General features: G+C 45.9%; 1 protein-coding gene across 5 annotated transcripts in view; it reads right to left on the bottom strand.

Annotated features, from left to right (window-relative positions):
* Positions 1 to 3,141: 3,141 nt before the first annotated feature.
* SOBP (sine oculis binding protein homolog) overlaps positions 3,142 to 23,497 on the bottom strand; it is a 156,009-nt gene continuing 135,653 nt past the window's right edge. For 4 of the 5 annotated variants that reach the window (XM_082475134.1, XM_082475132.1, XM_082475133.1 and 1 more), the window contains 2 exons: positions 20,711 to 22,651; positions 3,143 to 3,278 (listed from right to left, as the gene is read on the bottom strand). In XM_082475134.1, coding sequence (XP_082331260.1) covers positions 20,714 to 22,651 — 1,938 coding nt within the window. In that variant the 3' untranslated portion in view covers positions 3,143 to 3,278; positions 20,711 to 20,713. Of the gene's footprint in view, positions 3,279 to 20,503; positions 20,587 to 20,710; positions 22,652 to 23,497 lie in introns of all 5 variants that reach the window. The other variant, XR_014267495.1, reaches the window with a different exon arrangement.

Raw genomic sequence — 23,497 nt, forward strand, 5'->3', positions numbered from 1 at the left:
AAAGGTGTGCTGTCTGATGAGATGCCACGGAATCTTTTCTTGTTGGAACAAAGGGAACTTTTGTCTCCTGAAGGGTCAACATGTTTGCTGGACAATCTTGGACTACAGACAAAAGCAAAATCAATACCCTGGGCGATTGCATCTATGGCCAAGTCCAGCTGAATAACGCTATCAGGGACTTTGCACCAGACAGCCCCAGCTGGGTGCCCGCCCCTGCATGGCCTCGGCTGGGGCTGAGGAGTTCCCATGGAGTCAAAACCATAACCCCGTACCAGGAGCCTCCGAGATCCCTCAGGCTCCACGAGAGAAAGAAACCGGGTCACCAGAATCCACTCCTAGAATGGTTATATATAGAAGGTTGCTGATGGTGCCTAAGTTTTTTTATATATATATAAATTTATTTATTTATTTATTTAGTTTTTTTCTGGCTGCGTTGGGTCTTCGTTGCGGTGCGCGGGCTTCTCGTTGCGGTGGCTCCTCTTGTTTCAGAGCACGGGCTCTAGGCACGTGGGCTTCAGTAGTTGTGGCACGCGGGCTCAGTAGTTGTGGCGCACGGGCTTAGTTGCTCTGTGGCGTGTGGGATGGTCCCAGACCAGGGCTCGAACCCGTGTCCTCTAAATTGGCAGGCAGATTCTTAACCACTGCGCTACCAGGGAAGTCCCAGTGCCTAACTTTTTAATGAACATTTGTTTTCTGACAAGCTAAACCAACTCAGTGTGGACTCTGGACAGGTCAATTCACCTTTCTAGGCTTCAGTTTTTTTCACATGTAGAACAAGAAGATTAGACTAGATCTTCATTGATTAGAACTAGGTATCAATGTACTTTCCATCTTAGAAAGTTTCTGATGTTTAATTCAGGTACCAAGGCAAAACCAGATTGACCCCTCTCGTTCACAGAAGCACTCCCGACCTACAGTGAGATGATGTACTAACGGGACCAGAGTCCACTGGGGAGGTTTGCTTCTGCTGCATGGTGCTTCCTGAGCCTTCGACCAGAACCCTTGGAGCTGAAAAAGATCAGGACTTGGAGAGCACTTGGGAAGGGACACCCTAGTCTACAGGCCTAAAAGCCCACTCCACAAGTACTGTGTGTTGTCAACAATGGACACGGTGGGGAAGCAGACCCTCGAAAAGGCCAGGTGGGCTCTTGTTTGCAGAGATGCAGGTTGGGAAGGGCCAGCATCACCCTGATATTTCAACATCTTCTAAAACTTACTAGCTTTATTTAAAAGAAAATTTCCCTGGGGGAAAGAAATGAACACCTTCTGTAACAAGGAAAATAACAACAATAGTCATAATAATGAGAAAAGCAAAATAAGCACATGTAAGTGCATTTTTCTTTCTTAGAGATTTATTTTTGTTTGATGAATCGGACACTGGTCAGGGAGAGAGGAGAATGCTGGGGGCCCCGCAGGGAAAGGGGCACCCAGAGGTGGGGCTTCTGCATCCTGCGTGGACAAGTTTGGTGTTAGGGTCGGTTGGTTGGTTTAATCGGTTGCTGGAAGTTTTCCTTTTGTTCACTTTTATAAATCTCTCCCCAGACTTGCGAGCTTCCCCTCCCTCCCGCCCCCTTCCCTTGCTCCCCAATTTCATTTTTAAAAAGCGAGCTCGCTCGCCAGGTGTGTCCCCAAGCTCTCACAGCTCTAATAAATAAGGAGCACCTGTAAAACAGTAGCTTGACTTGTTAAGTGACTCTGTACAAAGGAGGATATAGAAATACAGTATGTACACCGCATCCACGGCCCCGTGGTGCTTCAAGGCCAGCGTGACTCTGTCTCGGCCTCGCCTGCCCACCACACCCCACCGCCCCGCTGCTGCTGGCTCAGCGGCCTGTGGGCGGGGGCACCTGGACCCCTCCAGAGGGAACAATTGCTTTATTGGAGTTAGTAAACAGATACACTGAATCACAAGGTGATTTGATTTTTTTTTTTTTTTTTTTTAGTTTTCTTCCTTTTTTTGTTTTTTTTTTCTTATTTTTTCTTATTTTTTTTTTTTTTTTCTGTACTCATCAGAATGGGATACTCCACGACTGTCTCACCAACTCAGTGCCAGTACACATGCTCTAGAGGACTTCTGGACTCGCAGCTACAACTGTACAAGTGCACACAAGAAAATCTACCCTGTTATCCTCCAACCACTGATTGAGGATCGAATTGCACATTTCTCTTAACCATGACAGGAGAAAGCAAACAGTGAAACAGAATCATGGGTGAGCTTTCTCACTTTCCCTCCTGTTTTCATTGGTTTGTCCATACCATTCTAATTATCATGAAAGGGCTCTGCGTATAGAGAGATTGCTTCACTGACTTCCTGGATCACCGAAAGCCATCAGGGTTGAAATTTCATCCAAGTCTTTCGTGACGCCCAGCAAATATTCCCCCTCGGATTATTTTACACCTTGAGGGCATTTTGGTCTTCAGTTCAACACTCTTGCTCTGTTCCCAAATGGGGCGCTATTTAAGGGAATTTAAGGAGAAAGCTGAGAAGAATAAACATTTACCGAGTTCTCTTGGCATTCAGTCTCTGAAAAACCACAGTATAAACTATTCATGCTGCTTCTTACATCTGTCAGATCGAAAATTAAAAGCCATAAAAGTGTAACACTGAAAATATGGCATTAAAAAGGATAAAGGTGGCCTTTGTAAAAATAACAAGAAAAGTATATTAGCCAATAAAATATTCTAACTCTTCATTTAAAAGTGCATCCTGGGCAGGACAGAGATGAATCTGAAGCATTGGGACTCCAGTATGATCCCTCTCCGCCGTCAAAACGTGAACAGTATAGGTCCAAAACCGTACAATGCAAATCACAATTCTTCGTGTAGCAGCAAAACCACAGCAGTTTTTAAAAAGATTAAAAAAAGATTTTTGTTTTCAAATCTGTATCATCTTCCAGCCTCACCCTCTGAGCCTTGAAGATGGGGCAGGGAGAATACCTACGTTGGTCCTTGTGGCTTGTTGGTGTTTTGTCGTTTTTGTTTTTTTTTTTCTTTTAAACCAGGGGCAAAATCCCTAAGTTCCTCTGGGGAGAAGCAGAGATGGTGGCAGCAGGAAGGCTGGGCCCGCTTGGTGGGTCCAAGACGTGCTGGCTTCTCTGGGCTAGAGGCCACCGAGGGAGGGCTGCTTCCTCTGAGATGCTTAATGACAGGAAGCGGCTTTATTTGCTTGAGTTTTAGCCAGAGGGGGTGGTGAGCTGACCAGCTGGTGTCACTGGATGGCGAGACATGGTTTGCTCTGCGCCCTCTCTCCATGCAAGGTACCCTGTGAGCGAGCGTTCCTAGAAAAAGAGGAAAAGGGGTTTGTTAGAATCCACTAGACCGAACTACCCCCCACCCCCCAGGCTGGGGAGAAGCCGGGCATGAGTCAGAGCAGCACACTCTCCAGCTGTCAGGTCAGACTTACAACAAGGCCCCAGAACTGGGGCGGCGCAGCCTGATTTCCACACGACTTTCATTCACGGTTCTGTGCAGGATCAGCCCTGCCAGCTTTGTGTGAGGAAATGAAACTCGAGTCGCTTTTTGGAATACCGTAATGAGCACGGAGCACCACGCCCTCACCCAAAGACTGCAGCAGCATCCTTTGCAACCCAGCAACGTTCACTCTCCACGTTACTGCATGCTTAACTGGCAGGAGGTCTTTGCAGTTGCCCAAGGGCATCCCAAAGCCAGGCAAGGTCATCGGGGGACCCTGGTGTTGCAGACCTCAAGCCTGTACCCCGTGTAACAGCCCTAGTGTCTGCTGCAAAGGAGGAAGGCCATGAGATGGACTTTTTAGCACGTGAAAAATTCCTGGGACACAGAGACCACTCTTCAGAGGTTTCCTACAGGGGCGACTGAGCTGGGAGAAGTGCCCCTCTCTGTGGGTCTTGCCTGACAAAGATGAGCCACTCACATCGCTTCATATCCAGACCAAGCATAGGACTGGGATCCCAGGGCAGAAGGTCTGAACAGGACTGTTCACCAGGAAAGTCGGTTTCTGCAGAATGTCCACCCCAACTTTCTCCACAGACGTTGGGCTCTGCCTCTCTTATCCTTACTGGCTTATTTCATTTGCTACCAGTCTCTTGGCTTGAAACCTCCTAAGGACACTCCGTCACCCCCAGGAAGCAGCCATTCAGAAGTCGTCCAGCTAAACTGTGAAGTCCCTGAGGTCTGGGGCTGTGTCTGTTTTGCTCACATCCCTACACCCGGGGACAAATGTATTCAGCTCAACACACATTTGTCAAAAGAATGAGAGTCAAACAGCTCTTGTCCCCCATGTCCCAAAACGGTACTTTTTTTTCCTGCCAATAAATGGGGATGTCAGATATGTGAATGGGAAAATTTGGCTAACGTGAGGTGGTGGGAGAGGACTTGTAAACATCCTTACAACTGTTGAGATTATTCCTAGACCAGTGAACAAATAATTTCATGTGATAGAATGTAGAACTTGAAGGGACCCCAGAGATAATATACACAGTTTCCGCATTTTATAGATGAAGAAATGGAGGCCACAAAGAGAACTGGAGTGTTCAGAGTGTCTGTAGCATGAATTTAGCACAAGTGTGAGAAGGTCAAAATGCCCATTGGGAGGACTAAGTCCAAGCTTGTGCTTTGAACCCTGCTATCCAAATACTGGTGTTAATGGCAACCATAATAATGATCAGCCAAAAACAAGGTTTGAAAATCTGAATGTGCATGACAGGAAATGCCTGAGTTCCCCAAATCACATTAAATCACCAGATCTGTGTGCATTTAATATGTATATTAAATAACCAAAGTGAAAATGCAAAACACCACAAATATGCAATGGGAGTGGAATTACAAGGTCATGGAAACCTTTTCATTTGGCATGGTCAGATTTGGAAATGTGGATATTTATCTCTGAATAAAGAGCTCACTTTAATTTCTTTCTTTTCTTCCCTTTCTTTCTTTCTCTCCTTCCTTCCTCTTTCTCTCTCTTTCTTTTTTCCTTCCCTCCTTCCTTCCTTCCTTCCTTCCTCCCTCCCTTCCTTCCTTTCCTTCTTTCTTTCTAAGACATAATGGTGAGAAGAGGTACAAAAACAAAAACACCAAGAGTCACCAACAAATGAGAAGTCACAAAGGATTGGGAAGAGGCCTTGGAAATGGACCCAAATGGACCCTAAGACATACTGTAGCTTCTTCTGGGCAGGATTTACTTTTGTTTGGGAAGCACAGCCTGGAACGTGCTGTGGAGGGAGGGAAACCATCCCTACCTCTGGGCTTTGGGACTAAGAGTGACCAAATCTTGTAGTCAGAGAGGACCTCTGAATCCCTTCTTTAAAAAAGGAAAAGGAGAAAAAAAAAAGGTGTTTAATGGTTTCTTCCAGTGACTGAGAAACACCTCCATTTTGAATTACTCACTCAAGAATGCTGCAACTGCTTTTTCAAGGGTGTAAATTTTTTCTTTAATGTAATCATGACCCCCCAAAGAGGACTATTTCTCAAATAAGTTTCCTTATACTGAAATCACCTTTGGACAAAGGCCAAACATGGACAGCATCAGCCTACTTAGAGAAAATCTCAAGGCTTTCATAAGGGATTAGGAAAACGGGATTATAATGAGAGCCATTCTGGAACCTTAACTACAGCGTTTGCCATCCCAAACACGCTAATAATCATTATTATTCTCTGGTATCTATTATTGTCTGGTAAATAATATGTGTTTTCCCCCAAAGTTCTATAGGGTGCAGCTGCACCTCACTCTATTTTTTGCAGCCCCGCTTCTGCTGTTCGGAAAGCCTCCTCACACCAAGCTTATTTCAAGAGAACGGCAAAGGGAGGATTTGTGCTGTTTCCTTCCCTCTCAACACACACTTGCCGTGTCTGGGACACCCACCCAGGCCAGATGGTGGCAGTGCAAGTCCCTCTCGGCGGTAACATTTGAGGAGGGGGTAAACTGAAGGCCCCCTCCTCTGTCCTCCTGGCTCTGGCTGGTTCAGGGCAGCCCCCATGTTGGCGACACAGGAATCAATGAAAATGAAGAACCAAGCTTGGGCATCACTTTCCTGAGAGTTATTCGTTTGCAAGGTGTGAAACTCAAGAGTGGGGAGGAAGTGACCTTGGAGTTTTAGAAAGTGATCATGGCAGGAGGTTCCAGAGCCCAAGTCCGTTCCGACTCAGCCCCTGCTAAGCAGAGGTGTCTTATAGAACAGTCGGTCCTCTCTGTCTAAATTTCTTGATCTGAGTAAAGGGGAAATTTCTACAATATGTGAGACAGGGATGCAGGTTACAGCATAAACCCTACGTAGCCGTGTGACCTTGGATCTCTTTCTTAACCTCCCCAAGCCTGGATTCTTCCTCTGTGAAATGAAGGCATGGGTGAGATTTTCTATTACATCTTCCATCTCTCATATTCTGGGATTGTAGGATCTTTGGACCAAAGCCATCATCAAGTACACAGTCATCCATGTATAAGAAAGACTATTCATCTCTCTCTCTTGAAGTCCCAAGTTTCAGAAAGAGTCTCCTTCTTTCTATTAATCACATACACACACTCTCACCTCTGGCAGAGGTTTTTGGAGTGTCCCTTAATGCAGGGGGTTCTAGGGAAGTGGTTCTACTTGTGCCTCACATTTGGGTTTTCCTCTGAATTGGGGTTTGTCTGAAGGCAGGACAACCCAGGGCCCTGCCATACGGAACATCTCACAGACACACACACACACACACACACACACACACACACACACACACACACACACACACACAGCCCGTCCCATGGACCACACTGCACCGTGTATGAAGACCAGCTCCACAGTGCGTGGTCTCCAGCAGGCATGTACGGTCAGCGTCTGCAGAACTCCAGGCCCAGCTGCCCCTTTTGGCCAGAAGAATCAAGTCTCTCCCTCATGGACTCAGCTGCACACCAAGTGCCCTGAACAAGCCTCTGACCACCGGCAATTTCCTTTTCCATCAGGAAAGCATTGCTAAGAATGTGACTGAGTTACTTCTCCTTTACCGCATAAGCATTGTCAGAGTGTCATAGAGAACAAAAATAGGCCTGAGTACTAATAACTTCTTTCAGTGCTGATACTGTCAACATACCATCATCCTCACCTTTTCTCCTTTGACCTTTACAGCCTAAGATGTATGCAGGTTGCATTTAAAAGGAAATTTTATAATTTCCAGGCAACCACTCCCAAAAGTAAATGTGTATCCAAAGAAAATGTCTGTCTTGTTCTACATCCCACTATAGTCCCTCCATGGCACAAGATTCCACCTCCACCAGGCAGCCTGCCTCCATTAATCTAATCTGTTTTCCAAACTTTTATTCTTCTTTGCTTCCTCAAATACCTTTGTCATTAGCATAATCAAAATCCAGTAGGTCTGTCCTGTCTTACCTGTCTAGAAGGCAAGCTCTCCAGGTCCATCATATTTATTCCCCAGAGTCCAAAATCCTGTGGCATCAACCCTACAATGTGCAAGAGATGCCCGCTGCCAGGCCGGCTTGCCTTTGTCCAGTTACCCCAGCCCTGCCCGTGATGCCACTCGGGCACATCGGCCCATCATTTACCACGGTTAAATACAGCTATTACGTGCTGGCTTCGGCCACGCTGTTTATCTGGGACAATAATGAGTCCCTGAGGACTGGACTGCTCTCAGGTAGCCACAGCTATTCTGGGACGCTCACAAGGGTAGAACCCTGTGGTCAATGAACAGAGCCGCCTGCGCCAGCTGATAAGCCTGGGTGTGATGCCAGACAGTGGTCTCCGCATCAAGCCCATCCCGGAAAGGGCTACGGCTTAGTGAGGTTTTGCCAAAAAATGGTTCCCTCTCTCCTCCATCGACCATCGCTTCATGAAGAGTTCTGAAATGGCTTTTACCAAGTTGGAAACCGTTTTCATTTACGAAGTGGATGGTATCTCTTTTCTTATAGCTTGCTAATTGATGAAAGTAATTTAAAAACATCGCTTCTCTTTTCTAGCATGATTGCTATGGGAAATGACCCACGGTGAGGAGAGGGGAGTAGGGCCAAGGGTGAGCTCCAGCACCACTGAGCTGCCCACGCCCTGGCTCTGATAAGCTAAGGCTCATATTATTTAAAAGAAAGAAAATTAAACCAAACATGAGGCCTTGCTTTTCTTTTTTATAATTTTCTCCTTCAGCAACATCTCTTATTTTACTCTTTAATCAATAAAAACCCCAACCATACAAGACCCCCTACTGAGATAACTCCATCTTTAATTTTTTGTTTTACAAATTTAAATTTTGGTTTTCTTTGCTTAGCTGGTTCTAGGAGTTAAATGGGCAGAGAGACCTGTTTATTCATATGAGTGGCCAATGCTATCTTGCTGACCTCTACAAGATCCTGGGGGACAAAGAACCCTGAGCCACAGAACCCCCTCTTGTGCACTTGCAAAAGCCTTTATCTTCACCCTGGACAATGGATCCTCTTTAGCTACCTCAAATCTTTTTTTTAAAACCTGGGAGTTTAAGCTAAACAAATTACCCTGTCTCTGGTCCTTTTCTAAAAGCAAGCAGGGATTCATGACTAACTGGACACATTTTTACAAATGCACTGGAGCAAGTGGCTACATGCATTCGTGAAAGAGAAAAATAAAATGAAGAATTACATGATATAGCTAATGTTTTACAAGAAATTTTGAATAAGAGCCTCGAGCCCTATGCCGCCTGGCTTTCAGGACCAAGCACTTCCTATTATGGTTTGGGAAAGTTGCAGTGTTTTCAAAGAAAGAAGTTACATTTACTGAGCACTTAATGTCAAATACTGCGCTAGGTACTTTTATATATTTATTTCACTTACAAACAAATATATTTTATATACTTATTTCATTGAAACGACAATGCTATGAAGTATTTATTACTGTCTCCATTTCACAGATGAGGAAACTTTCCCAAGAAGGTTAAGGAACTTACTTGCTCAAGTTCACCAGCTAGAAAGGGGCCAAGCTGGATTGAAGTCCAGGTCCTACAACCTCAAAGTCCATGCTCGCCTCGGAGTGCTATTCCCTAGCCCAGGTTTCACCTCTCCCCTTCCTCACCCTGACAAGCAGGGGTCACAATGTCGAAGTTGACAGGGGCCTTAGAGACAAAACTCCGAGAAATTATTTGCTAAGAAATAATAATTGCATTTTCATTCAAGTCCTATCCAATACACAAACTAGCTGATGCTAGTTCATGTGCCTTCCAAAAATTCTGCCTTGGACACAAAAGTAGATGTTTATTGTACTAAGATTGAGTCTGTTATTTATTTATATAATCTGAACACAGGCAGTCTAAGTTAAAAAAAAAAAAAAAAAAAGGAAAGAAAGAAAAGAAAAGAAAAAAAAGAACCTAGAGAAAAGAGCAGCTTTATATGGCAAGTAGCTATTGTCTATGGATCAACAGACTTTAAGATTTTAGGCTGGGTCTGGAAAAGAGGTCTGACACTTTATTTACTCTTTACAACCAGCCTTTTAGCAGAAAGAGAGAGGGAGAAAGAGAGACAGAGAAGGGCTTCATTTCACGGAAACTTCATGTAAAAAATAAGAGCAAGCATACTGCTTCCCTGCTACCCCCCTCTAACAGCCAGGGAGATGGAAAGTGTGCTTAATAATTGCTTTTCTGCAACCCTTCCACCCTTCCACCCCAGATGTTCAGGTACAACCTATTTCCTCTCTGAAATCAGCTGCCCGGTGTGAGGCAGTGATGCCGTGGGTAGCAAAAGTATGACTCTGGTCCTTGGCACAGGGCGTGTAACTCAAGCAGCTCTGGTCGTATCCCGTGTCCCACTGAGGGGAAAGGCAGATGAGGACTCAGGTTCTAATCCTGGCTGCGCCACTCTGTGACCTTGAGCGTTTGCTCTGTTTGTCCCAGTCCCTACTTATAAAAGTGGAACCAGACATCTTAGGAGAATTTCTGGAATCATTTCCCTAACCTCCGAGGTTGACAGCATGGAAATGTTTCGTTACCTCCCATTACACATTGAGGGAAAACGTTCTGGGCTGCAAGGGCTACCATTACAATTCTTATAATGAGCACCTAGTATATATATGCCAGGTGGGCATTTTACTTCTGTTGTTTACACTGGAGCCTGATAACGCTATGGGTTATTATCTTCATTTTTTTGTATATAAGACATGCTCAGTGGTTTTGCAGGAAGATTCTGGAGCCAGGCTGCCAGTCAGATCCCAGCACTGCCATTTACTGGCCAGTGACTCTGGGTAGGCTATTCAACCACTCTGTGCCTCAGTTTCTTCATCTATAAAATGGGTTTAATAATGGTACCCCAGAGGGTTGTTGTGGGCATGTAACATCTGGAACACTGCTTACATATAAAGAGTGCTCAACAAATATTAGCTGTTACAATTATTAAATGAGAAAATGTAGGCATAAAGAGGTTATAAAACTGGTCCAAACTCACAGTTGGTTTTCAGATCCAAGCAGACCTCACTCCAGCCCTGGACTCCTCTCCCAGCCATTGTAGCCTAATAAGACAGTAACTCCATTTCCTGGGCACCTCTACCCATGTTTTCTTATCTGCTCCTCCCAGCAATGTTATGACCTCGAGACTAAGGCTTGGGGAGGTAAAGTCGCTTCTTCCCTCACTTACTAATTGGCTCTGCTGGGATTTGAACCCAGGCTGGCCCAACCCCAAAGCAGAAGTCTGTATCCACTAAACCACACCGCTGCCTTCCTGGCTTCACCAGGAGCCCACTGTCACCGCATGTGGAAGCTTCAGAAGGTGTACGACCTGGGAAGTTAAAAAAGATAAAAGGACATTTTCAAAAGTTGCCACACCCCTTTAAAAGTGCCTGCCAGCCCTGGGAGGATCTGATTCAGCTTCTGTGAAGATCTCTGAAGGTGTCTGAGGTTGAGCAAGCCACGCAAGCCTTGTGGCTGCTCTTCATTCCAGGGACAGAGCTTTGGGCATCACTAGGGCCACCGTCCAGGCTCCACGTCCATCCTCAGGGAAGTCCTCCGCTAGGAGAGCCGCTGCCTGCCTTGCGCACCCATTGGGCGACCGACGGCCTGCACCACGCCCTGCCTCACTGACCTAAGGCTCAGAGCAGCGGGGCAGTCAGAAGGGTGGAGCCCCTATTTCCACAGCAATCTGGGGCCTGGCCAGCATCCCCCTTGACTGAACTTTGGAATGTTGTGAGGTTTCCTTCCACTGTGTGCTGTGAAACCTCTTAGGTCTGCTCTGGGCACAAACAAAAGAGCTCATCCTCCCCTTGCATTGCCACGATGGCTTTACATACGTAAAACATAGATGTGGCAGCTCTCGCCGCTCGCACTGCAGCGATAACATCCCGCAATGTTTAGAATCCACCGCTGGTAATGAGCCTGTCATCAGAATTCAATGATCAGCTCAGCAATGCTAGTCTTTCTTTTGCTTCCTTTTCAGTGCACGATCAGCTGCTGAAGTAATTTTCCTCAAACACAGATTTCCTCCTGGCACTCCTCTGCTCGAGGTCGTGGTGACGTTGCCTAACGTACAGAGTACAAGTGCCACAACCTCCAGCTCCACTGCCCACCTGCTCTCCTGCAGCGGCCCCCTCCTCTCCGTCTGCAGCCACGCCCTTCACTCCAGCGGTGCGAAGGGCAAGGTCATCCCTCACTTGACTTCCTCTTCTCCGCACCTGTGGCTCTTGACATCCTACTGCCTCTCTTATTCCTCCACTCCCGACTGCAAGTTCAAGGCCCTCCCCAGTTTTAGAACCTAACTCCAAACCCACCTGCTGTACGGAACCCTATCCTGGTAACTCCATTAACTATGCCTCTCCTGACACTCTTCTCGTTCATTCACTCAATAAATACTCATGTGCCCATTCTGCCAGCCCCAAGCTAGGTCATCAGTTACAACAATGTGTGAACTGTCCCCGTTCACACCAAAGCCCTCACCAAAGCCCGCTGTCTACAGTGTCATATCTGTTTGCAGGTCCTGCATGATGCTTGCAATAGTGGCCTTGGTTGTTTCTTGCCTCTCTCAGATTATTAGCTCCTCAAAACAGGTCTAAGACTCCTGCCACTGTCTCTCCCACTTTTTTTTTCTTTTCCCTCCCTCCCTCCCTCCTTCCTTCCTTCCTTTCTTTCTTCCTTCCATCTCTTAATAACAGTGCCCCTGCATGGAGTCAATATTCAATACAGTTAGTTGAAAATGGTTATGTTTTACCCTCTAGGGAAATAAATGAAGACTATCTTTGAACCACAAATGAGTGAAAGGGGACTGCCTCCCTCTGTTCGGATATGATTAAGAGTTTATTAACTTTCGTGGGTCGTAATATATTAATTAAGTATAAATTAACCATTCTAAATATAAGGTTTTTTTAAAAGTTACTATCCCTGTGCATCACACACACACACACACACACACACACACACACACACAGCTGAGACACAGAACGAGTTGATCGGAGGATCAGACAGTGGGAGGTGCTATCAAAATCAGAACCCTGAATGAGTGACCGCTCAGCTTCATTTGCAAGGTCATAAGGTTTTTCCACAAAAAATTTTTCAACTAGTATTTGGGATTCAAGTTGCTCAGACCTTGGTGGATATGAAAATAGACCTTCAGTCCCATGTTTACGATGTCATCGTATTAAATGAGAGGAATGGAGGGACCTGGATATATTTTTGGTTTGGCAAATTGTAAAACTATTTTTTTTTCAAACATTTGGGGTTTGGCTAAAACCAAAACTTATTTTGCCAAGCACTTTGGCCTTAATTTTTAAACCCATGTGTATTTTAAAAGAAATTCAATCTATATGTTTCTGACTCATTTACACTTAACTCATGAAAATGCTGTTTGGTAAGAGCTATTAGATGTCCAAGCAAGTTTATGAGCCCTTTTAAGCCTTCTTTTCCTCGTTCTTGCCAGAAAGTTGTATTTTGCCAGCCATAAAGAGTGTGAGCCCCAGAGGCCTGTGGTCAGTTTGAAATTTATAACCTCTGAAGCTTAAATGGATTCTGACTTGGAAAAAGGTTTTTTTCCCTCTCCTCTTTTTCATATTAAGTGCTCAAACAGGCTACTTATGATAAAGATGGGATCCTATGTCACAGTTTCCAAGATGGCTGAGGGTGAATAGTGAAGAATTCAATCTAACCACCAATAACCTGCCTCTAAGACATTTTGGAGGAACAATATGACACTTTAAGTTCCTCTAGACCCAGATTCAACACTCTAATGGAAAGTTTTACTAATTACTCTTAGGATAAGAAAAAGAGGTAGGAATCAACATGATTCAAGTTGAACATTTTACCTTTGGGGGACTTGGTAATTCTTTAAAAAATCACAGACAACCAATCCTGTTTATGACTTTTTATACGTTTAAAAAATAAGCTGAATCTACTAAAAACGACATTTGAATTAAAACCAGAAAAGCAGGAAGGACGTGCATGCATGCTGCAGTGACTTCACCCTGTATCTACTATATGCTCAGATGATGCTCAGATACCACTCAATTATAGTATTCTAGTGGGAGAAAGCTTTTGGATAAAGTACTTAAAAATGGCTTATAAATATTTAAAGTATAAGCATCTAACAAATCATAATGACAAAGTTTTACATTTAACCACATGTGCTCCAAATATCTTGAAATTACTCTAAATATGGGTTTAAAATATCAAAAGGGCTTGTTGATGGGATGCAGAACTTTGCAGAGAAACTTAAACCTGATCATTCTTGCTCTCACAACACCCAATAGGCACAATTTTTAAAGTGTGCGTGTGTAGATTTCCTTAGGAAAAGATCATGCTACAGTCTGAATTTCCAAAACAAGAGTTGAAGGATGAAATATAGGGTTTCCCCTTCTCTCACCAAATGCAACTTAGCCACTTTGCTTCTAGATAATTTGTTATTGTAGGTTGGCTCAAATTTAAGACAGTAACATCTTAGAAACAGTTGGAGAACGAAGCCAGCTGCAAGGAGGATATCATTACAAATTGAGACACATGTTATATGGGAATACCATTCATTTTCAATACCAAAAACATGTCTGGGGAAATAGGCCATGCAAATGAGGGAGAGATATACTTTTTAATTGCATTTTTTGGACATTAGGTCAAAGTTTCATATCAAATGAGTCCATAATGTATGTTTCTCCCTTCTGTTCTTCTGTCACATTCTTACTTCCCTTTTTACCCAAAACAAAACACAGCTTGCTATCAAAGAAAGACAACAAACCAGAGGTTCAAAGGGGGAACTGATGAGACAACCAGCATCGCAGCCAACTCTCTGGATGGAATGAGGCCGGGGAGTGCTGGACAGCTTTGATTGTCCCAGTCCTGACCCCACGCCCACGTGGAAAGGCAGTTCTGCTCTCGTGTTCCCTTCTCTCTATTCAGACTTGTGTGTTTGGTAAAATTGCACAAGCATGTTGTTGCTTATGGCCATAGCTCAGTCCTAGGAGCTCAGAGTTAAGGGATATCAGGAGCTACTTGAATGGTGTCCAATTTAAGAATGTTTAGTACACTCAGGAGCTTTTTAAAGCACAAAAGATGCTTTAAAAGTTTTGTTCTTACTGTTCTTTGCTTTTGCTCCAGTCATTTTCACTAGAATCTTTTAAATGACCCCCTTGAAATAATTAGTGTGTGTGCATTTCCCCTCCTTGCTGATGGCTGCACGTTCTCAATCCTGACCCCACCCTACTTTTTTCTCAAGCAGAATGCTGTGGAAATCCGTAAATCTGGAGAAGAGCTCTCCGTGGTTAGTATTTCGAGCTGGCATCTGAGATGGCATTTACTCCTTTTCCTTGAGAATGGGACCCTGTTAAATGATGCCAGTGCTAAATTGTTTATCTTTTAAACTAATTTATTTGTTTCTCTGAAATGAATTCCTTTTATGTTTTTGAGGCATTTGTAAAAAAAAAAGTTTACACATGCAGAATGCATTGCCTTAACATGCAGCCACGTATATTTAAACCAGCAACTGAAGAATACAAAATAACTCTGGGTGGGATAGGGTGAAGGAAAAGAGAATGGCCGCCCTCTGTCCCTTTGACACAATCTCTTCCACAAGAGAGTCTGGAAAAGGCAGAGTGTTGGTGGTGGGTGGTGTTCCACTACAAGAGGTAAGTGTTCCAGGCTGCAGCGTATTTTGGTCCTCAAACACCTCTGCCCCTCTGTGATGCTTGTCTGCATGAAGGTAGGTGTAAATGATTGATGCCCAGGCAGTCGCTCGAGCCAGGAAGGGAGTGATTCATTGGAAACCAGACAGGGAGCTTATTTCTAGGGCCCTTCTGGGCAATGGCTTGTTAGTAGCTGGTTGAATGCTTTCACCTTTCCAAGTACACTCTCTCCAGGTGAAGAAGCATGCTAGGGAGCTAGGGGGCTTGGTAGCGCTCCAAGACACGGCCATGCCAATGTCCTGGTGTTTACTGATCCATCCACTTCTCCGACTCAAGCCATTCTCCTCCCCTGGCCTCAACAGCAGGGTAGAAGCTTTTCCACTGAAGGACAGCATCTGCCTATACAGCACAAACTTTGAAAGTCCAAGTGCTGGGGAAGTGTCTAGCTTGTTTCTTTCCTTGCTTCCCCTTTCTTCTTTCCCATAGGCACTCACAGGTTATAGTAACTTGAAGAAAAGTCTATCACTCTTTGCATTCTGTCACTAAGGCAATCTTATTGAGGCAAGGGCGACATTACGTAGCTGTAACAGTGATTCTGCAATATTAGGTCCACAGCAAAAATTGCTAAAAATAAATTCCAAGTTTTAAGGGAAACTTACAATTAATTCAGCTTCCTCAGACTAACAAGAAAAATTTCTGTTCAGGTATTGCTTGGTGATAATATAAAATAATCTTTCAGAGATGTAAGGCATACTTTTTCTGTAGCCAAAATCTATGGACTGCTCCTCCCAAGAAAACACCTCCATGCACAAGCACATAAAGCTTTCCACAAAATTCCAGAGGGAATACCTGAAGGCTGTGCATGGACAAGTCCATGGAGACCAGCTCCGGGGAGCTGACACACAGATCGGGCGGTCTGTAGATCAGGGCCAGGACTCGCGCTGCACTGCCTGACCCTGAGGAGCCTCACTAAAGCTCACGCACTAAGCACTTCTCTTCCCTCACCCTAGCCCCAGCCCTGCTGACGATGGAAGCCTATGGCTACATCTGAAAGAACTAAATACCCGGTCACATATGTCATTTCCTATTCCATCATAATCTGATTGAAATAATATCTAAAGCCAGGTGCCTGCACGTTAAAACCCTCCTTCAACCCCCTTGTCCTAAAGGTTAAAAGAGACCCGGCAACACTGAACGAGATGTGTCTAAGGCCAACCTTGACACTGTTCATCCAGAAAATTCTCCTCTATGAGTCTGAAATGATCACAGCAAGCACTCTCTCAGGTCCTCACCACTCACACGTGCGCATGACGCAGACCTGGCCATTCCTCACTGCTGGCTCTTTGAATAACCTATACCTAGAGCTGGGCAGCCATCTGCATTCTGACAGACAGGCAGAACTTGAACATCAGGGATTACGTCACCAATGAACATTTCCAATAAGCAAGTATTAGAACATTAAAAATCTCAAGTCTGGCAGAGGATCTGAGCACACCCTACTTGTACTGATTTCCTCCTCTCAGTCACAGTTTTTCCTCTTGTCCTTGCTTTCGTAGTCGGCACCCACAGTCACATTTCAACTGCATGGACTTGACTTTGCAGGCAGCCGATCCTCTCAAACTTCTCAGTTGGAGAAACCGAACTGGCAAAAAGTTACCTGCCACCTCCACCCTTGCGGCTTTCCTAATGAGGCGAGTCCCCTGCCCCCTTCTTGAAATAGTCCTTTCTGGGATTGTGGCTCCATGCAGACTAATAATTAAACTCTAAACTCCAAGAAGTCAAAACTACAGCCCCCCTTCTTCAGCTCTCCCAGAGAAAACAAAAAGTGGAAGGAACTCTTGCTGCTGAGGCTAGGGGAGCATCTCGGAATGGGGGCCGGGGACAAGACTCTTGGATTTTCTTTCTGGTTTTAGAAACACATAAGAAATTTGGGAGCCACAAAGGTGGGAAGTTCTTGGTCTTGTCGCTCGTCGGGAATGGAAAAAGTGAGGGTGAAAGGGTTACTCATGGTACACATTTTTTCCATTGATTATTTTACTTAAAGAGAAGATGTCATTTCCCTGGAAAATCAAGGAGGGGGGGATATTTTCTTTTGCATATCTTGAAACATTTGCAAATGGTTACTCTGAACTCCCCAATGTACCATAAACAAGTGTAAACTGTAGAAATTCAGAAAATGTACAAATACAAACAGCTATCCCCCAAGCTCAAAGGCAAAGACAAAGCAAGGAGTATTCCATTTATAAATGGAATTCTTTGTGGAGAGAACAGTTTGGGAAATGTTTATACATTGTTTTCCTTATTATTTGGGGGGATTTTTTTTTTTCAGCTTACAGAAGCGTCTTAAAAGTTGAAGATTAAAGGAAGTTTCCAACCTTTTAAAATCATCCACTAAACTTAATTAGTTCTGCATCTAGGAAAATATCTGCTCAATTAAATCATTTGCAATCATATCAACAAACCAGAATGCATAAATTCAGGTAACCGGGAACAGAATAACTTCAAAATGGAAAAAAAAAAAACCCTGTGATTTGCCAAGAACTAGCAAAAATGATGACTTCTTTGAAGATAACTGTAGCTGCCTGGATTACTGATTTCAAGACACAGTCTGCTTTGAATCTATTTTAAATGATTTTTAAAAATAGTAATACAGTATGAAAATGGTGGGCATAGTGAAAATGAAGAACCCAGACGAAAGTTACTGACAGACAATGAGTCACCAACAAGCACAAGGAGAAATCACTCACCTGCGCCTCATCCACCACAACTCAGCCCAGGTTTGGTTTTGGTTTTTTAATGCTTTCCCCTTTGGCTTTAACTTGTCACCAAACAGTGTTCACTGTCAGGGCACAAAAGCCATGCAGTTCTTTAATTAACGGATGCATTTCCAGTTTCCGTAACCATATGCATAGGCTGGGTTTCTGAAGGCATAGAAGAAAAACAGCACCACGTGTGCACAGAAAATCAGGAAGGGTCAGAGAATGTGAGTGAATTACGGCAGGTTGAGACTGTGCTGTGAGCTGACACGGAACTACAGAGGGCAAGAGGCAATGTGATTTAGTGGAGCAGAGGCGTTCTTCCCCCACCTTAAATCACTCGCCTTGTCACCCCACTGTAGCTGGCAAAGCCTGAGAGTCTCTGGCTTTAGAGAAAAGCTGTAATTTCTTGCGGGACCCATCATAAAAAGAACTTTCCAATCTCAGGGGGATATGGGCAATTTCATCATTACATCTTCTGAAAATGACTGAAGCCAGGTTAATATTTTTAGTAACGACTCTGGTCCACATACAAGACCCTAGCCTGATTCTTTATTCAGAAACATATATCATCCAAATAGCCATCATATATTTCATGCTTTTATGTTCTTTTGACCCTATACTACTTATGGACTAGTGACACTCTTCTTCACCTGGTCACTTCTCACTTTAGTAATGGTAATAAAATCTTTCACCGTCTCGTTCTTCCTTTAATGTCATTTGAATGAGTGACACTAGAATGTGTTTAAAATTACAATTCCTGATGCTTTTCTGGCTTTCTAAAGGCCATCACTTTTTTTTGTCCCACATCTTCCCATTACTCACTGCTTTGTCAACCAGATTAAATTACTCTGGTAGAGAAATCAGGGGCATTTTCAATTGAGGTGACTATGAGAAGGCCGAGACTGTCTTTGGAGAGCAGAACTTGCAGATATAAAATCAAGGATTGGTGAACTGATTTTTAGTATTCTGCTCCTACTGGCAAAGCCATCAATGGAAAAGGAAGCCTCAGACTATGGCAGCTGAAGAAAGCCTTCTCACACCACCCAGCAAGGCCCCTTTCACTGGCTCTGAGCTTCCCAAGAAAACTCCTGGCTATAAGTGAGGTAGATGCCCACGTAAATATGCTGACTTAGAGACAATGGTTTGGACACACCACATCAAGTGTTCTGGTCCACATCTATATTTGCTACCGTGGAGTAATGGGTTGGTATTCTAGGTTTTTCATTGTTGTTGCTGAAAAAAAAAACTGAGCACGCTAAAAACAAACAAACAAACACCATCTAAACATTTAGAGAATTTGGTAGGTAGGCTTGGTTTTTGTCTAGGAACTTTCCCCCAAGACAACTGAGGTGGATAAAAGAATTTTATCAAGTAGGGTAATAAAGGGACCAATTAACCTATTCTCCTACAGTGGTTCAAAGAAAATGTAGCCCTGGAGTCAGACAGCCTACATTTGAATCTCAATGCTGCTTATTAACTTGGTAATCTTGGACAAGTTACTTAATTTCTATGTCTTAGTTTCCTCATCGGTAAAATGAAGACAATAACAGTTGCCAAATGGATCCTGACCCAAATAAATACTACTGAAAAACACTTAGAGAAGGACCTGCACATACCAATGTGAGCAACTGTTCTTCCTAGAAGGTCCACTTCTCCTACCCAGGCCTCCTTCCTCCCCGGTGTACATTTCCACCAGACTATAAGTGCCTTGAGGGCAGGCACTGCACCGTATTCACCTTTGTAACTCCCAGCTCCTGGAAAGAGCTGTGCATAAGTTATGTGCTCAGTAAATATTCATTTCCCTTCCTTTCCTCTCCATAAATAGCTGATAAACTTCAGCAGAACATTAGCCTGTTTGCTGTCCTTGTGGACAGAGGAGAGCGCTCAGGCTCTGGGTCCAGCAGGCCTGAGTTGAATACCGGTTCCCTCACTCACCAGCTCTGATTTGGGCAACATCTCCAAGCCTTACTTTCCTCCTTGGTAAGACGCAGACGATGCTTATTCCACCAGGATTGTTGGGAGGATCAAACAAATGAGGTCATATCTGGCTACAGTGGGCAGCCATGCAGGCTAGTTTCCCTCCCCCTTACTGAAATTCTGGACTCGTTATTTATGGTTCACTTGGTATTAAGCAGGATTCCAGACCCTCCCCTGCCAGAGGTCAGAGATGTGCGCTCTCACCCACTTCAGCGATGTTGCCCTTTTCCCTGTCAAAGCCTCCCACTGCCTGGAGAGGTGAGCACCTCACCCACTGAGCTGCTGAGCCCCAAAAGGGTAGAAAGCAAAGCTGGTCAGTGATGTTGAGGCCCACCCTGGGAAATGCTGGTTGGTGACAAATGAAGGAAGAGATCCCATGAACATGAGCTGCTCCAACACCCTACCAGGCAAATGGGGCTTCGTGGCCTGGGTTCAGTTGGCATAGCATGTAAGAAGGTTAGATTTTATCCTCGTCTTGCAAATGGAATCCCCTGGTTATTGAGAACATTTGGTGAATTAGGACATTCTGCCAGTGACTCTACCAGCTCCAGGAAGTGGCTCAGCTTGCCTTTTACCACAGTCCTGTAACCTCATGACTGAACATTTACTGGTCCCAAGTAATCTCTCCTTCCTCCCCACATCCTCTTCTACTTACAGGGATGAGCCTAATAATAAAAGTGTAATTAGTAGATAGTGTTTCAATGCAGGTTCAAGAATTGGCTTTATCCTTAAGTAAGTGACCCTGGGCATGGCACTTACATGCTGTGACTCAGTTTCCTCATCTGTAAAATGGGAATGATGTTGGATCAAGATGATGATAGTGTGTGACCACACAAGGTGTACTGTAAAACACGTAAGGTAAAACCATGATTATCAATACAACTCTCTCGCGCGCCTCTGCCCTGTAAGAAGTAAGGAGGGGGTGCACTGACTCGTGTGGAGAAAAGCCCCGGTGTACATACAAACCTTTTACTTATTCTGATTTCTAATTCGGAGGCACCTCCTTTTGAGCGGAGGCTCCAGGTCCTCGGGCCCGGCGCTGAGCATGGGCGAGGAGATGATGCACGGCGCCATGGCAGTCTTCTCCGCGGGTTTTGGCACAGGCTGGATCACGCAGCCCGTCTTGGGCAGCATACGCAGAGCATACGCGTGGTCCTCGTCCGCGGGGTTATTAAGGTTCGGGTCTGACTTGTCGCCTCCCGCCAGGGCCTCCTCCCCTATCAGCTTTTTGGCCGCCTCCCCGTCCAGGTGGCAGTTGGAAGCACAGTTGTTCTCTTTGACGGACTCCAGCTCGCTCACCGCGGGCTCCTCCGGCGACAGCAGCTTCTTGGGGGGCGCGGGAGGCGGCGGTGGCTGGGGCTGCTCGGGCGGCGGCTCCGCGCCCTTGGCGCCCTCGGCGGCGGCGCCGCGCGTGCCGTTCACAATGACATTGCAGGCTGCGGCGGCCTCGGGGCCCGCGGGCGCGCCAGGGCCCGGGTCGCCGGCGGCGGGCGGGCTGCAGTGGCCATCCCTGCAGCCGCCGCAGGTCCTGCGCTCCGCGGCGCCCGGCTCGCGCTCCGCCTTGACGTGCGCGTGCAGCGCGCGGTGGATCACGTTGTGCAGCCGGGCCCGGTGGCCCACCGTCAGGTCGATGACACCGTCCTGTGGGCCCTGCAGCACGCCGGGGAAGCCGAGCTGGCTGCCCGCGCCCGGGGGGCTGCCGGCGCGCCGCGTCAGGTCCACCACCTCGCTCCGGCCGTGCTCCGCGGGCGCCAAGCTCAGGGCCTGGCCGGAGCAGCCGGGCGGTGAGTCCGCGGACTTGGACGAGCCCTGCTTGGAGTCCCGGGGCGACAGGGAGTGTCCGCCAGGCTTGCCTCCTGCCGCCGAGGAGTCGCCGGGGGCGCTCGGAATGAAGTTCTCCCCGTTGCTGGAAAATCCGTTGGGGGGTTTGGAATCATTGATGTGAGGGATGGGAATAGGGATGGGGATGGGCACGGGCAGGGGCACGATCACGGGGTATGGCACGAGCAAGGTGGGGGGCGGCACCAGCGGGGCGAGCGACGGCAGCCCGAAATTCATCATCTGGGGCACGGGCATCGGGCCATTTGGCATCATGCTCACTGGCGGGAAGGGGAGACTCGGCAAGGGCGCGCCCGGAGGTGGCGGGGGTAGCAGACCCGGAGGGTTCCCGGGCATGGTCGGGGTGCTCGGGGGGTGGATATGGGGCGACAGCATGGGCCGGTGCATGGGACTGGAAGTGGGGCCCAGGTTCCTGGGGCCGCCGGGCGGGGGCCCGATGCCGGGGAGCATGGGGTTGGAGAGAGGGCTGTTAGGGTTGGAGGCGTGGTGCGGCGGTCCGCGAATGAAGGGCGGGCGGATCTGCTGCATGATCTGCTGTTCCATGAAGATGGGCAGCGGTACCGGGCCGCGGTTGGTCATCACCATGGGAGGGCTGCGAGGCGGGACGCCGAGGGGAGGCCCGATGCTAGCAGGTGGCTGGACGGAGACAGGAGGGATGTTTGGAGTCTCGCTAATGGGCATGGACTTGGGCACTGGAGTAGGGATTTTAGTGACAGAGCAGTTGGCAGTGTCAGATGGAGAGACGGTGGTGGACACCGATGGGCCAGGGCCCTGGCTTTGGCCAGCTGCAGCCGCCGGGGAGGGGGCCTTCCTGCGAGCATCTGTTAGAGGGATATTCCAAGAGTCTGGAGTGAGCAGCTGCACCCCAGTGCCTTCTGCTTTATTTTCCATGGGAGGGTGTAATGTGCTGCACAGCCCAGCTGGAAGATTGGCCTGTGTCTCTTTGTAGAAAATGTCCATTTTGTACTGATTGAGACATTTTGCACTGCAGAACTGAAGCCTTCTTTCCCCGTCCCCAAAATCCAGGTATTCTTTTGTGTGTCTTATGTGCTTACACCAGTCACATACCTACAACACAGTAATAAAGAAGAAAAAAGTAAGGTAAACAATTTCCTTTGGTAGACAGCGTTTCATGTTTTACATGAAGCTTCTTTCAAACTTTATCATAATATTTCAAACAGGCGGAAGTGTTTCGTTCTAAAAGGTACAATTCTTAAATGTTTGTAAAACAATTTCTCTTTGGAAGCCAGAATTGCTTTATAAATATTAACTCTTCAGAATAGCAATTACCACCATCTCCTATTTTAAAAAAAGAAAAAGAAACTGTGTTATCCCATTTAAGCATGACTTTAAGGTAGATCTAACAAAAAGAGAGTACGTATACCTGCCCACATAGTTTCACTGGTCAAAGAGGCTCATTGTACATGCAAATCTAAAGAGTTTTGGTGAGAAGAATTCTCCAGAAAGTTCAGTGGACTTTGAAATATAGACCCTTAAAATTCTCCTCATGCAAATTCACTTTACACTATTGACTGTTGGATAATGCAGTTGGAAGGGGTGTGCTGTGTTAACCAATAACACATAGCACTGAACATCATTATGTCTGGCTTCCAAGGAGAAACTTGGAATTAGTCATGAAGTCTGTGTGAGGTTTAGCTATTCCCAACCTGTGATGTTGCAGCAAGCTAGAATTATTTTTTGAGCTGTTTGCCCACTCTTTCTCAGTAGTCAGAATTTTTGGTGACATTTCTTGGCAGGCAGTCTTATTTAACAACTTTTCAAACACCAGAGAACGTTTTCCAAAAGTTTTTATGGCTTTTCCCCCCTTCAAATCTACTCCTGGCAAAAGAGAGACATCACCAAATTTATTTTAAAGTTGGGCTGCAGAACTAATTAAAGGCTGAGAGCTTTTCC

Source organism: Balaenoptera physalus (genome assembly GCF_965194825.1).
Source record: "Balaenoptera physalus genome assembly, chromosome: 9".
In the NCBI taxonomy this organism is placed as follows: domain Eukaryota; kingdom Metazoa; phylum Chordata; class Mammalia; order Artiodactyla; family Balaenopteridae; genus Balaenoptera; species Balaenoptera physalus.